The 15,039-nt window shown below is 39.6% G+C and overlaps 1 protein-coding gene across 2 annotated transcripts in view; it reads left to right on the plus strand.

Annotated features, from left to right (window-relative positions):
• The window catches only part of CUNH16orf72 (chromosome unknown C16orf72 homolog), a 56,565-nt gene that overhangs the window by 12,039 nt on the left and 29,487 nt on the right, over positions 1-15,039 (plus strand). The window contains exon 4 of one of the 2 annotated variants that reach the window (XM_029220045.1): positions 11,296-14,330. The exons of the other annotated variant lie outside the window; for it this stretch is intronic. Within the exon in view, the coding sequence (XP_029075878.1) occupies positions 11,296-11,540 (245 nt within the window). The 3' untranslated portion in view covers positions 11,541-14,330. Of the gene's footprint in view, positions 1-11,295; positions 14,331-15,039 lie in introns of those variants that run through there. 2 annotated transcript variants of the gene reach the window in all.

The following is a 15,039-nucleotide window of genomic DNA, read 5'->3' on the forward strand; positions in this document are numbered from 1 at the left end:
CTGGTGATAAAAACTGGGATGTATACAAAGGGCTTCTATATCATCTAAGCTTTAATGCTTACAGAGATCTTGTTCTCTTTGGCAAACATTGATTCTTTATCTAAAACGCCATTCAGAACATGGGAGTTGGAAAAAGTGTTGTTTTTTTTCCCCTCCTGATTGTGAATTTGTTTACGATAAGTTAAAAACACAAAAACATTTTATTGCAAGGAAGTCCATGATGTATGGATGCAGTACGTAAGACTGCTTGCTGTTTCTAATGTAGTGGAATAGTTGATGCTGTCAGAAAGTTTGAACTCAGGCAAAATAGAGATTGATCTGTTCCTACTGAATTAGTTTGACATCTTTTACCATTGTTTGAAAAAAATTACTACAAGTGTACATAGTTTGTCAGATTAATTTTAGTGCATGGTAGTATTTGATGTAGTTGTGTTTTCCTTAAGCATTTTGATTTCCTTTGTCATCAAGTAGATTTATGATTCATTCCATATTTCTCTTGTTGAAGTGTCTTTTTTTCTGTATTATACTCTACTATAGAAGGTAGTTTTAAGAAACATAAATGCCACTCTTGTTATAAAATCTTAATGCAGTTGTACACATTGTAAAAAGGGCAAGCTAGCAGCCCTCCCCCCTGCAACTACTACTATATTCTCCACATCTCATTACATTTTCTTAAATTGAGTTTATTCAACTTGTGATTTATTATTTTACTGAACTTTGGGAGTTTTAGTGGTGATGTAGATTTAGGAAGGTACTATTTATAATTTTGACTTATGTTTAAATTGTGAGGGTTTAAAAAAGTTTAATTATAAAGCTATAGAAAAATAACCTTTCCCTTCAATAAACTTACGAAGTAGTGCCAATCCAGAGTACATTGGATTCCTAGGGTTCATAAACTGAATTCATGTAGTTAAAACATGAAGTTGCTATGCAGTAATAGGGCCCCTTGAAAAGAGTACACAGAAACATTATATACTGAGTTTTGTGTTATATTGGTTTTAGAGGACATAGCTGTGTTGGGAATGCTAGTCTGACTTGAGTATTTTTAGTAATTTGAATGATTTCTAATAGGACATTGTTAACTAAATTGTAAAGCAGATTAATGACTAACTTTGTAACCAGGTGTCCTCATGATCTGATTTATTGAATAGCTGTAAATTGAAGTCAAAACTGTTTAGATCTTTTAAAATATATTTGGAAATTCATCTTAATTAGGGTACATACTGGTCAGAATTTGGTTTTGCATAGAATTTGCTTAGCCAGATCTATGAAATGTGAGGTCAAATTGAAGTTCTTGGGGTTCTACGTTGGAGGGAGAGTCTAAATTCATGAAGTTTTGGGGTGCCAGGGGGAGACAGGAAAAGAATTGGTATACTGAGGCTGACTTAGATTTATAATCAAAGCAAACATTAGTGTAGGAGTCATATTGATTTATTCTTATCCATAAGCAACCTCATGTCCTTAAAAGAGAGGACAGGGCTTCCCTGGTGGTGCAGTGGTTGAGAGTCCGCCTGCCGATGCAGGGGACACGGCTTCGTGCCCCGGTCTGGGAGGATCCCACATGCCGCGGAGCGGCTGGGCCCATGAGCCATGGTCGCTGAGCCTGTGTGTCCGGAGCCTGTGCTCCGCAACGGGAGAGGCCACAACAGCGAAAGGCCCGCGTACAGCAAAAAAACAGAGAGGACAGTTACCCCTGTAATTTTTTCTTTTTTTCTTTATCGGCTCACTTCCAGCAATGCCACCCATATGTGCTATATGTTCTTTATATGAAGACAGATGGCCAGGATATAAGACAATTGTAGAGTTTTTCATGTAGACATTGAGGGTGTGATGATAAGATCCTTTGATCAGTACCCTCATGAGCCTTACATTTAAGTATTGCAATTAAAAGTACATCAATTAATGATTATCAAACAGTTTCAATCAAAACTGTCAACTAATGGTTATGGAGGTTTAAGGAATATAATCCAGTGCTTTATTTTGGCACTTGTTTGCAACATATGTTGTTTATTTTCTGTGTAACATGATATCTCCTTATCTGGATGATAAACTCACCAGAGAAATCAAAGAAATGTATATGCATGTGCTAAATTGATCTCTGTCCTTTCCTTATTCATCCTTGTCCTAAAATAACATTATCAAAAATTTACTGAGAACTGGATTAATAGGTGGCACCTTGTTTTTATGTAAACAAATTTCAGATAGACCAAAAATCATCTGGACCATTTTGTGGTTCCCTGCCTGCCTTTCTGATTATTCCTCTCTTAGTCATCCTTTCTCTTCTAGAGACTTTTATTGTCTTCTCTTTAGGCTACTTTGACCTCTGACCTTTCAGTGACTTAGGTTACATTCCCCAGGGTTTAGCCTTTAGCTACCTTCTCCTGCAATCCCTTTAAGGGCCATTTCAGTCTTAATTTCCAAAATTGGTCCTTATAGTTTAGACCCTCTCTCCTGATTGCTAAAGACGTATGCCCCATTGTCCCCTGGTGGACATCTCCACCAGGGTGTCCTGCAGGTGTTCAGAGCGGACTCATCTAGCCTCAACAAAGCAAAAACAGGTCTTTTTTGTTTTTGTGACCTTGCCACTCAGCAGATGCGTACGTGGCAGATTCTGTGCAGTTTCTAGGGAATATATGATTGAATAGGGGGCTTCCTTTTCTGTTGAGGCCAATGCATACTTGGATGATTTATTTTGATGTCATATGTAAGGTGTTCTGGGGTCAGAAAAGGACATTTCGCAGTGCGGCCTGGCCATGGGTTCAGAGAAGGCTATTCTGGAGGAGGTGAGTCCTGGGCGCTTGGAATAATCTCCTTCCTGCTCTTGCTTCCCAGTCCTGAGTTAACCCATTCACCAGTCCCTCTTTCCTGGGACCACTGGAGTGATCTTTTTGATCTTGTTGCTTCACTGAAAAATAACCTTTGTATCCCTGTGTCCTCTAGGATGAAGTCTGAACTGAGCACAACATTGTAAGACTCTTGTGGTTTGATCTGACCTTGGGTCAGATATCTTAGCTATACTGTGTAATCTTTTGAATACCTTCATGCTCTTTTCTAAGGTTTCCTTCTGCCTGTTCATCCCTTCAGACAGATCGAACATCTGTGACGAAGCTTTCCTTCAGTTCTCCCGATTTTCTCCAACCTTCCCTGAGCTGGGTGTCTGCTCTCCCCTTTTGCTTTGCTTCCATAGCTATCCCTTCCCATAGACTGGGGCTACAGTGGTGCAGGGACCGTGTCTTGGAGCTTCTGGCTTTAACAGAACCTGGCATAGATGTGTTCTGAGCTTAATACAGGGATTCAGAGGTCTGCTAAGTCAACGCAGTGGGGGCAGAGAACCTTTCCAAAGAGTTGAGGCTTACAGATCCCCAGGTGACTGCAGTATGAGGAGGGTGAGGAGAATGGAGAACAGAGCCGGGTGTATCTTAGTGCTGTAAAGTCAGCTCTTCACACTGAACAACTGAGTCTTGGAGTGGGGCCTGAGGGTGATGTACCTTTAGAGCGGTTCTTTCAGTGTTTACTTCACGTCAGCATCCTGCTGAGGAGGGTCTCATTTAAAACTAGTACTTCCCCTGGATTATTGCCGTTTTATTGATGAAGAAGGCTTATTTGGCTAAAATAGACCAGGTCAGTAAATGGTAGAACAGATATTCCAGATCTGTCTGGTTCCCCAATTCAGTACCTCTACATGTGTACATTTGGGGTTTCTTCCCCCCCCCCCCTTAGTAGGGCTGGTGGATGGCATGGGAAAGGTCTCCAGGCTTGTTTTTCTTCGCTAAAGACATCAGACTATATACATAAGTTTGGTATTTCTTGCTGGAGTTTTTCCCCATAAGTGAATCTGGATAAGTAGGCTTGAAGATGAATGGCTTTAACCTGTATTTCTGGTTCATTTTAGCAGGAAGAGTATTTAGGCTTTGTACATAGGCTGCGTTCCCAGCATGACCTTGGGCAAGATGGCTAATGTCTCCAAGGCAGTCTCCTGAAAAGGAGATACATAAAGTGAGAAGCAGAGTACCCACCCTTAAACAAAGTGTTCTTTGCCTTGAGAGAAGGAGGACTTCTGCTTAGTTCTAAGTCCTGAGTGCCGCCTTTGCCTCTGGATAGCATTACTGCAAAAACAGACCTGGAGGTCAGGTGGCCTTTGAGGATACTTTTTCTCCCTTTTCAGGAAGGGTGGCTTTTTAAATTGCAGATAATCATTCCAGAGGAAGGGATAATTAAAAACTTAGTGTTAACTACCTACTTATATCACTTGCTGAGATCTTGAGCTTCTTTTATGTTGGTATAAACTGGTGAAGTTGGTGATGTTCTCTCTGTCTACTGGATGAAGAGATTCTGAGCTGATTTGCCCAAGCTAGTGCTGTGTCTAGAAAGCCTTAGATTGAAATCTGGTTTCCTCATTTTGGGTTCTGTTTGTCATCATAGGGATTAGGTAAAAAGGGTCCAGAGCTAGAATGGGGCACATAATGTGGAAGATAGAGACCTGGATGGGAAAGTAAGCCGGGTGCCAAGTCAGACTTCACCCATTTGCTAACTTTATTAAAAACCTGCTCTCAGTCATTTCATAGGTGGACTTTGTATGTTTTTGCCCCTGGTTCAGACTGTTCCATAAAAATTGGAGACACTTGGTTTTATTGGTAGTTGTAAAAGTCATTTTGATGGCATTCTCTTGACTGTAGTACAGGGAACTAAAACCCCATTGGGACTGGGTTGACCCTCTGTAAAATTCATCAGTTCACACAGGGTCTGGGTGTTAAACTAGTCACTGGTGGGAGCCATTGCTGTCATTGGCATTTGGCTTTAAGATATCTCCTTGCTCAAGTTCAAGTTCCTTTTGTGTTTAAACAACAAAAGTTTAAAAAAGACAGTGGGCTGCTACATTTGTAAGTACTGAAAGGGTCTTAGGCAAATGCAGGTAGTCTAGCCTTTAATATGATATTGGAGAATTTCCCCCGAAAAAGGAAAGTAACAAAAGAAAATGTTTTTGTTTTGATTGTCTGTTTTTGAGAAAACACTGTGTGTGTTAAAAGATAGCTTTTTTAGCGAGGGTTAAAGTCTGAAGCTTTTTAGTCTGGAAACTGTGTGTGTGTGTGTGTGTGTGTGGCTGGCTGTGGTGTTATGAGTTCTGATTTCTGCAATTAAAATCCTTCTGTGGAAGGTGTGGTCATTTAAAAATGCAAGTGTATCTTGTCATTCTGTAGCCTTTCGTATTTCCCAACATTTACAGTAAACAGCCAAGCATTCTATTTATTAGAGGCTAGTGATAGGGGCAGGTGATACAAAGATGAATCACATAATCTCTCAAGGAGTTTCTAGCCTAATAGAATTGTACTATTAGACAGTTTGAAGTGTAATCCCAGGCAATCAGATTGAGGCACAGTGCCATCACTTTAGGAGTTACTAGGCTCTATATCTGGCCTCTCTTTTGTCGTAACAAAGTCTTTTTCTGGCATATGTGGTGATCCTTAGTCTCTTAAATCATTAAATTGCTTGACAAGATTCTTGGATCTGGAGAGACTGGGTATAGGGCCATATAAGAAAAATGCATTCATTTGATACCATATTCAGGGGTGTAAGGTCAGGTGGGAATTTTTACTTTAGAAAAAAATGTAAGGCAGATTCTGAATTTGTCATAAAATGGATCCCTTCTTCTAGAGTTTTGGAAAGCTGTGAATTTAGGCAGCATGGACCAATAGGATTTTCTTGCTCCTTCGAGCCACAGGTTTTGTAGCTTTTGTTATTTTGTCAGAACATTCTTTGGCCTGTGTGTAGTAGAGAAGTTACCAAATTTCGGTGAGAACAAATCTTCCTGATAAAATTGAGATCTGTACATTTAAGAAGAAATTTGATTATTTATGCTTGGTTCTGTGTCTCTCCCCTTTTCTATCACTCTTCATTCCTTCCGTTGATAAAGCTAAATATATAGAAACAAACATTGACAGCCACACAGATACTTAGGTTAAGTGCTTTTTAAACCAATGGTACAGTATGAAAGAAACTTCTTGGCAATTTTCTGTTGTAGAGAATTAATTAGAACTGACCTGTGGGGGATTTATATCCAACCACCTTTCAAAATCCCTTTTCCTCCTCTTGCCCACACTCCTAGCACAATGTGTGGAACACAGTAGATTCTTAATAAATGCTTGTTGAATGTTGCATTCTGCATCTTCTTGAAATAACAGAACTGTCAATAGTCATTTAATAGTAAAATGTTTTAAAAACTTATTTGGAAATTAAGATGTAAGAGATTAATGCACCAAAAGCAAATCTCATCTCTTAATTGCTTAAGATTGATTATTTCAAGTAACCTTCTTTAATGGAAACTCTTGTGAAGGCTGGAATTTTTAAATTATACCCTTTGTTCAGACCAGCCTCTGAGAACAAGAACAATTAAGGCAATTAAGATAGCATTAAATTTTTGATGAAAAGTTGGCATTTTCTGTATATTAAGATTAGATATTAGCTACTGAAGTTTCTGTGGGTAGGACTTAACTAAAGCTTCCAACATTAATAATACAAAACTGTTACGAATTTGCAGTAAAATTTTCTTGGACATTTTTTTCATTGAGGTGAAGTCCATGTAGCCATGCCTCAAAGCCAGTTTACTCACCTAGTACTTCCTTAATAATCCATTGGTAGTTTAACATTTAAGTTTTATTTTTTTCCACTAGTTTTCTGATTTATAAACACTAATTTCTTGGAAAATTTGAAAATTTCCAAAAAGTAAAAAATCCAGTATCTTGTTTTCCCACTATACAGAGATAACTGCAGTTAAATGTTTGGTGCATTTTCTTCCAGTCTTTTTTTTCAATGTATAAATATTAAAATTATTTCATAGTTGAGATCATGCTGCGTATATGGTACTGTATCTTGCTTTTTTCATTTTAACGTCGTGAGCATTTTTCCCATGGCATTAAAACTGTCTTTGAAAAATTGAAAGCATTTTGGGCTGTCAGCATAACTGAAAATGTTTTCTTGGTGTGACACATGTATCTTTGTAATTGGTTTGATTTAGTGTGCTTTACTTCAATAAAAGTTCAGTATTACAATTTACAGATTGGGGTGGGGAGTGGTATCTACTTCAAATTACCCAAATCTTCCTAGTAGAATTCACTTTTCCAGGATTGAACTCCTCCCCTGGTGCACTTAAAACACGACATTTACACACAAGTGCTTGCTTGCTTAAAACCTCAGAATACAACTTTGTGCAAAGGGAGTGTATGTCCATTTGAATAGTGCATTTCATTTCAAATGCAAGAATGCCTGTTTCTTAGGGTTCCCAGTCAGAATGTTAATCACTTTGTCCAAGTTGTGGGGATTTCACATCCCCCTTCTGCCGGAGATGAGAGAGCTGGTGGCGCAGACCTGCAGAGGGTCCTGGACCTGTGCTGAGTGGAACCACAGTAAACAGTCTGCCTTGTCTCCTCCAGGGCGAGTCTCGAGTCTCGCAGGTGCTGAAGGGGGCTGGGAGGCCAGCAGAAAGGGTAGAGGCGGCCTCTAGGCCACTTCCAGGGCTGCCGGATGGAGGAAGGGAGGCTGGCTGGGCTCTGCATTTGCTCTTTCTGTGTGACCTAACTATGTGCTGGTAAACTGGAATTATATGTAATTAATTCTGAAAACAGGATTTTCTTATGACCCTAAGCATGACCTTGGTATGAAAATAATAGTTCTGTGCTACTTTTTAACAATTTGCCATGTAACCTAGATTCCTATAACTTGGACTGTAACTTTGTTTTAGCTCATGTGGGAGCTTTCTTTTCAAAGTATGATTAAATCCTCTTGATCTTTTTTCCACCCCTGCACTAATCCTTTAAAATGAATGCAGAAACTTTTAAAACTGATAAGTTTATCTTGTATTAAGCAATGGAGACTTTTCTGTCTAATCATACTACTTGTTCTACTGCTTTTTGTCAATTGATATTCCCATAGCCCTTTTGAAAAAGTGTGTTTTTGGTAGAAATTAAGTTGTATGCCCTTGGGCCATACAACTTAGTTTTTAGTTCTGAAGCATGTTTAGATTCTCTGTACTTGTATAGGCCTGATTGTTCATGTGGCTTAGCTAAGGTTTCCTAAAGCATCTTTTAGTAGCTGTCATTGGTTTATAAAATAAAATTTGGGTTGTTTAAAATATATATTTTTTGGTTGTTAATCTTAATTTTTTTTTGACACTTGTGAAAAGTCTTTTGGGGGAAGATTAGATAGTTAAACTTTGAAAAGAATTTTCACTGCTGAGAGTAGATAATAATAAATAGGTAATGTTGCACATTGTGATTTTGCTTTAGCTGTCAAACTAAGCCCAGAGTCATACACCCAACAGAAAAAAGATTATGGTTTTCTGGAAGTTACTGGGGAATTTTCAAATTGACCAAATTGATGTTTAATCTCTCTTCTTTTTTCATGGAGGATAGCAGTTGAAGGATTTGCTTGAGGTGCCTCTTCACTTCTGATGGAGCGTTTTGAGCCTTGGGTGTTAAACATACAGCTACGTGGCTCCTACATTAACAAGAGGGGCATTGGAGCAGGGTTTGTTGAGTTCTTTTTTGGGTATTGAATGCTTAGGGGATCCTGAGTTCAATTACTGAAGTAGCCCGGTTTATTGCTGAGGGCCCACATTTTGCAGCATAATTACCGTAGACTCTCCTGCATTATGAAACAGGTATGAAAAGGTGGTCTCGAGTACACAGACACCTTTCAGTATGTTACGGGCTGCGAGATTAGGAAAAAAGGCACAGCTCTCCCCCCTCAAGGAGTTTACAGTCTTGGTGGAGAACTTAAAAACAGAAAAAGAAAAAACCAAACCCAGCAAGTTGGGAATAATTGAGTTTTAACTTCATGGCAAAGATTTAAGTGAAGAGAGCCACCTGGGTATATATTTCCTGGCATTGGAGAGGTGAATAAACATCAACAGCTTTGGATTTCAGACTGACGGGTAGGGCTCTGAAGCATTCTGTTATGTGCCAGGCACTGTGTTCATGAGATACAGATGTAAAGACACAGTGTCTATAGGAAGAGATAAGCAATGGTGCTGTGCTATGTGAAATCAGCCCGAGGCGTTTCTTTCCCTTCTTTTTAACTTTTAATAAAGTTGTGTGGGCTGGGGAAGAAGCAGCGTGGTTTTTTTCTGAAGATGTTCGGTTTGAGAGGGCCAACAGGCAGTTAGAAATATGGATGGGCCCTTGATCTCAGGAAAAAATGTCTGCTCCTGTGGCACGGATGTGGAAAATGATGCCTGTGGGTAAGCTAAGAGGCCAAGGCTCTCACCTGGGTGACATCAGCCTGTGAGGAGCAGAAGAGAAGCCTGCAAAGGCCAGTGAGGAAGGAGCAGGCAGGCTGGAGAACAGCAAAGAGGAGAGTTTCAAAGGAGAGGGAGGAGAACCAGGAAAGTAGCCTCAGACTGGGAGGCGGTGCTGGAGGAACTTGGGCCTCAGGCAGTGGGGAGCAGATGTTCGGAGGCAGGTGCAGCCCGGGCCATTTTTAGGAACTGCAGATGAGTTGATATTGGCAGTGCATGATTATTAAGCCTTAGGATGGGAGTGAAGAGGGCAGAAGGGAGAGTTAGTTAGCTTTAGCTGCTCAGAGACAGACCTGCGAGGCAGGCCGGGCCCTAGATCCTGAGGCTGAAATAATTTAGGCTCGAAGAGGTGGGTAGCATAACATGAGTAGGAATTTAGATCCTGTTTGAGTCTTGGGTCCCAGCTCTTGCTTACTAGCTCTGTGACCTTGAGTGCCTTGCTCAGCCTTTTAACCTCGGCTTTTCATCGGCAAAAAAGATAACACAAATATCATAGGCTGAGTTTGAGGATGAAATTAAAAAGTGCTTATTAATACAGTGCCTGACATAGGAAGTATTCCAGCATTAGTGCTTTTATTTATTTTTAATAGGCACTAGCCTTGGAAATGAGTGAGATCAGATTTCCTCTGGCCACTAGGGGAAGGGAGAGAGGATGCATCTTCTACAGGGAGAGCAGTGAGGGGACTGGTTGGTTCCTAGCGTAGGGAGTTGAGAGCAGTTTAGAAAGGAGGTGTGGACTGCAGAACTTGATCAGCACGTATGGGAGGTGGTTGAGGCCAAGGGTTTGGGAATGTTCACAGTATTTGTAGAGTGAGAACAATGTCAAAGGGAATTTAATAGCTTTGGTGTGGTAGGAAGCAGAGAATCCTTTTTCAACTTAATGTTCAAATTTAAAGTACATTTATGGAGTGAGAATGGGCCCCTACGAAACCAACCTCTAAGCTTACTTTAAGGTACAAGTCCTATTCTTGGGAAACACTGATTATACTAGATCATATCAGTTTAGTCAAGCACTAACAAAATCCATATATGAGGCTAGGATAGCCCAAGAGGGAGTCCGTAAGAAGGAAAATCCACAGGCGGTGATGTCAGGTTATTAAATTAAATGCTGTGGTTTGTTTTCAGGCCTCTCATGCCTTTCACAGGCGTATCCTGAACATTTAGAAGCAGAACATGCAATGGCCTCCTTTAACTGTTCAGGGGTCTAAGGAATGAGTGTCTGACCATGAGTGCTGGAATACTCTGGATTTAGTAACTCTTAACCTTGAAGGCAAGGCAGCAGGATTTTTTATACCACCCTTGTTCTCCCGCCCCCCAAAGGATTAGAGATGACGCTGAGTGAGGCTGCCCTAAGGGGTATATACCAAGTATAGCATAGTCCAGACCTTGGGGTGATCATATAGCCTCATTTGTCCAGGGCAGAATCACTTTGTATTTGATGTCCCAGGATCATTTTTAATAGTGACCCTTTTTCATGTTCAGTAGTGTACTGTTTTAGATGCTAAATTATAAACTCGCCTTATCTATAGAAATGTCAGAATAAGCCCACTCAGGCCTGGAAGTGACTGCATGCTCCCCTGTTTGCACACACACACACAGCACGGGGATCTATTGGAACAGTGACTTTGTATAACCAAAATCTTCTCCTGTTTAAAGCAAGCACTTCCTTCCTCAGCTCTAAGTTACCTATAGTCCGTACCTAGTAGAGTAGATGGCAGGATTTCATAATGGAGTTGTACACCTAGCCTGGTGCCTGCCTCATAATAAGCTTCCAGTAATTGGTAGTAACCGATATTGTAAATATTGGTAGTATTACCAGTGAATATCTCCTAATGTCAAAGCCAGATGATTCGTTCTTCCAGGAAAAAACTGCTGCCTGGTGACCCCCTTGCAAGGAAAATAGGCAGACATCCTTTGACACTATGACGACGTTGAAAGTAAAGTTGGGTTGCTTTCAAGAGGGTTAAATAATCGAGCAACTCTAAAACCTTTTTTCTTCTTCCTAGGTCTTAGTGGTGCAATGGCTAGTATAAGCGTGCGTTCGAGTACCCCAGGCTCTCCTACACATGTAAGCAGTGGATCGAATGCTAGTCGAAGGAGAAATGGACTCCATGATGTCGATTTGAACACTTTCATATCAGAAGAAATGGCACTCCACTTGGACAATGGTGGAACTAGAAAGCGTACCTCAGCCCAGTGTGGCGATGTCATTACAGACTCACCAACCCATAAACGCAACAGAATGATCTAAACTGCAAACATTTTCACACCCACCATGCTGCTTGAAAGCCACTTGATCCTCAACATATACTATTATTGCAAAGGAAACATGAGGCCATCTTCCCTTGTTCACTGTTTAAGACAAGTGAATTCTATAGTGGTTGCCATAAAAGGAAGTTCTAGGTATTTACAGTAGATGCCTCTTGTAACTATGGCTTTCTTAAAACTATAGTCCTAGCAGAGGACATCAGATATCGTGTAGTCGTTAGCAAGATCATCATAGGCAAACATATATCCGTTTCAAGGCTAAAAGTGACCTTAACTGTATTTATTCTCAAAGGGAAAGGAAGTATCAGATGTTTATTTGGTTATAGAACGCTTTTTTTTGGGGGGGGGCTCCATTTCCTGTGTGTTGAGTATTTTGCTTCAACAGTATTGCCAGGTTCCTAAAATTGTCTAAAACACGTGATTTGGCTTCCTCGTCAAATCGCCAGGCTTCCATTTTTGCAGCAGCACTGTACCATGCACCTGGTTTCTCTCTAGTAACAGTGTGCAACTTCTGATTATTGAACTGTGCCCTATTTTTAGTTTTCAAAGCAGTTTCTAATTCTGGTGATTGTGTGATGTAAAGAGGTGCTATGATGGTCATGCAATTAATACTTAATATCGAATCAATACACAACTTTATTGGATTCACTTTGTGTGTGTTAGTGCTCTAAAAGTAGCAATATTATTAAATTGCCCCCAGATTAACCTTGTAGGATTGAAATACTCATTTTTAAGACAAGTACTACTTCCCATGCAGGGTACTGTCCTTATGGTAAATGTAAACATGTAGACTGCATTCATGGTGACCTAAAGTAGAGAGGTCATGAACTTTATGGGCTTCCTTTTTGGTTCAGTATTAGAGCGAGATGGATGGTGGGAGGGTAGGTATTCTAGTCTGTTATATTCTGTTTAACATTTTTCATGAATGTTCTACTTTGTGCAGTTTCCATTGGAATGGGAGGAAGATAAAGGTCTTTTATCTGCTAATAATGTGATCACACCTTAAATAGTGAAACCCAACTCTCCAATCCCTCTCCTATAAAGTGCAGTTTGGAATCTCATTCTGGAAAAGATGGAATCGCATGGAGGTTCTCTAGATGTTAGGTAGACTTAAATAAAAGTTCTCAATAGATTCCTCTTTTGAGTAAATATAAGACCTCTTGTACCTACAATGTTTTAGAGCATGTTTCATCTTCATTTTTAATATCTTGAACTGAATGGTAGTCTTTTTTTAGATGAAGAACTGATGTCAGCCTGCCAGGTACTGTAATTTATTCTATCATATTATTATCAATGTATCAAGTAGGACAGTGAAAATGTTTCCTTGCAAACTTGTAGCTCAGTATCAGTTACTTTCTGTTTTTATCCTTAAAAGACCATTGCAAATCAGTGTAAGGGTTTTTCCAGTAATTACTCACAGCACTTTGTTAAAGTTTGCAATTTCTTCAGCCATTTAATAATCTTTCTGTGAAGAAACTTTGCTAAGTTAACCATAATATTCATTGACTGGGTGGGATGTGAATGTAATGTGTGAACTGAAGAAGTTCTGTATTCACTATAGATACAGCCCTTATTTAAAAAAAGTCAATTCCATACTAAACCTAGGAATGAAAGTGAGGCATTTCTAAATTTTTGCAAAAGTGGATCATTTTTTTTGTTTGAATATGATAGGAAGAATTATAGCAATGTATCATTTTACCGGAAACGGGTGAGCCTATGTATTATGAATACTTTCAGGCTTCCCTTTGGAATATATCAAGAAATGAATCTGGAGTTATCTTTGTTTTTCTATCGTTGTAAATTTAGATTCTGGAATTGGGTTTGGTGGTGTGAAGCATTGCTCACAAGCAGCCAGAACTCCTCTTCCTAAAGGATTTTGAGGCTGAGGAACACATATTTAATCTCCCCTTTATGCCTTGGTTCTAGTTCCTCTTTCCAAGTTAGTAACAACAGAAAAAATTTTTTTTGGTGGCTTTTGTTTTAGTTGGTGCTCTGAAGCTTAATCTCAATACCCTTTACTCTCGATTGTCAAATTTTGATAAAACATGTGCCATTTTCTTTGGTAAGAGAAAGCAGGTCTTCACGTCTGCCAGAACACAATTTATATATCTTATTGGCTCCATTAAACTTTTTGAAAACTTTAGCATTTGTTAGTTTTTTCCATTGCATTTAATTCTAAATGCTCTGTTACCCAGCAGTAACTCTTCCCCCCATCTCCGTCCCGTTGCTCTCCTGTGCCACCCGAGCACAGAATAAACCAAGACCTAGGAGTAGAAAGGGAAATGATTTCTCTTAGGAAAACTTAGTTCTGACTGCTAGATTTTTGCAGCCTTTCTTTGTGCCATTTTAGATGCAAAACAAATCATGGAAGATTGCATATTTGTGTGATACTTTTTAATGTTGGGTTTTTTTTTTTCTTCAGTCTCTTGAGAACAGTGTAGGCTGACAGTTTACTTTGGGGGAACAGAACCTCTTTTCATCTTAAGCTAGATTCTCTGATTCTTTAGACGTCATAGCTTATGAGTTCTGTTCCTGTTACCCTAACTTGGCATGAGTGGGTTGAGTTATCCTTAAGCTGCAGTGTTCTGAGCATGGCTGAAGCATTAAAAACTTAAGTATATAATGTTTGGTATTTTATAGAACAAAATTAATGGAAAGCATTTGGCTGAATCTAAAGACCTGCAGTCAAATTCTTCAATGTGGTTTACCCAACTGGAGTAGTGGTACACACCTTAAATCATTCAATGAATAAATAATTTAAAAAACCAAAAAACTATGGGGCTTGTCTGCAGTTTTGTTTTGGTCATCACATCTGAACAACTTTGACATAATCAGATGAAGTTCAGGCTTAAAAAATAACTAGCCAAAATATTTTTCCCAAGGGCTACTGGAACTCATTAAACTTGAGTTACTGTGGCTTTTGGGCCTTAAGGTTGCCTTACAGCAGTGAAAGCTGGGCTAATTTGCTGAACAGTAAGGGGAGTCGCCAAGGCCTGGCCAAGAGGGTGAGCTAGCCTCAGTGCAGTGAAGGTGAAAGATGCCAAGAGATGATTTGGAAATGGGCCTTTAGCTGGGGACACAGGCAGCACAGTTAATTTCAGAAAATGATTATGAGTGGATCAGTAAGTTTTTGGCACCATTACTACCTGAGCTTTTTGAGAGGTATAGTGACTGTTAGCAGATTAATCTCATTACATTTTATTTTGTATAGCTTGCTACTACCTGCCACTTCATCCATTAGGTTGATTAGGTGTCTAGTTAGGAGGTTGGGAATCTTTCATAGGTAGGTTCTGGACTCTTGGAGTGCAGTTATGTGAAAGCTTCCGCCAGGAGAAACCCTTGTTTATTTTAAACTTAAGATTCATATGTTTAATTTAGTTAAGTTTAGGAGGTTATTCTGATCAGATGTTGTTATAGTACCTGCTCCCTCCTTGAAAGCTGTTACAACTTTGATCAATTCAGATGACCTCACCTGGTATGTC

The sequence above is a fragment of the Monodon monoceros genome, unplaced genomic scaffold, assembly GCF_005190385.1.
Source record: "Monodon monoceros isolate NGI ecotype Baffin Bay Population unplaced genomic scaffold, NGI_Narwhal_1 Super_Scaffold_13, whole genome shotgun sequence".
Lineage (NCBI taxonomy): Eukaryota > Metazoa > Chordata > Mammalia > Artiodactyla > Monodontidae > Monodon > Monodon monoceros.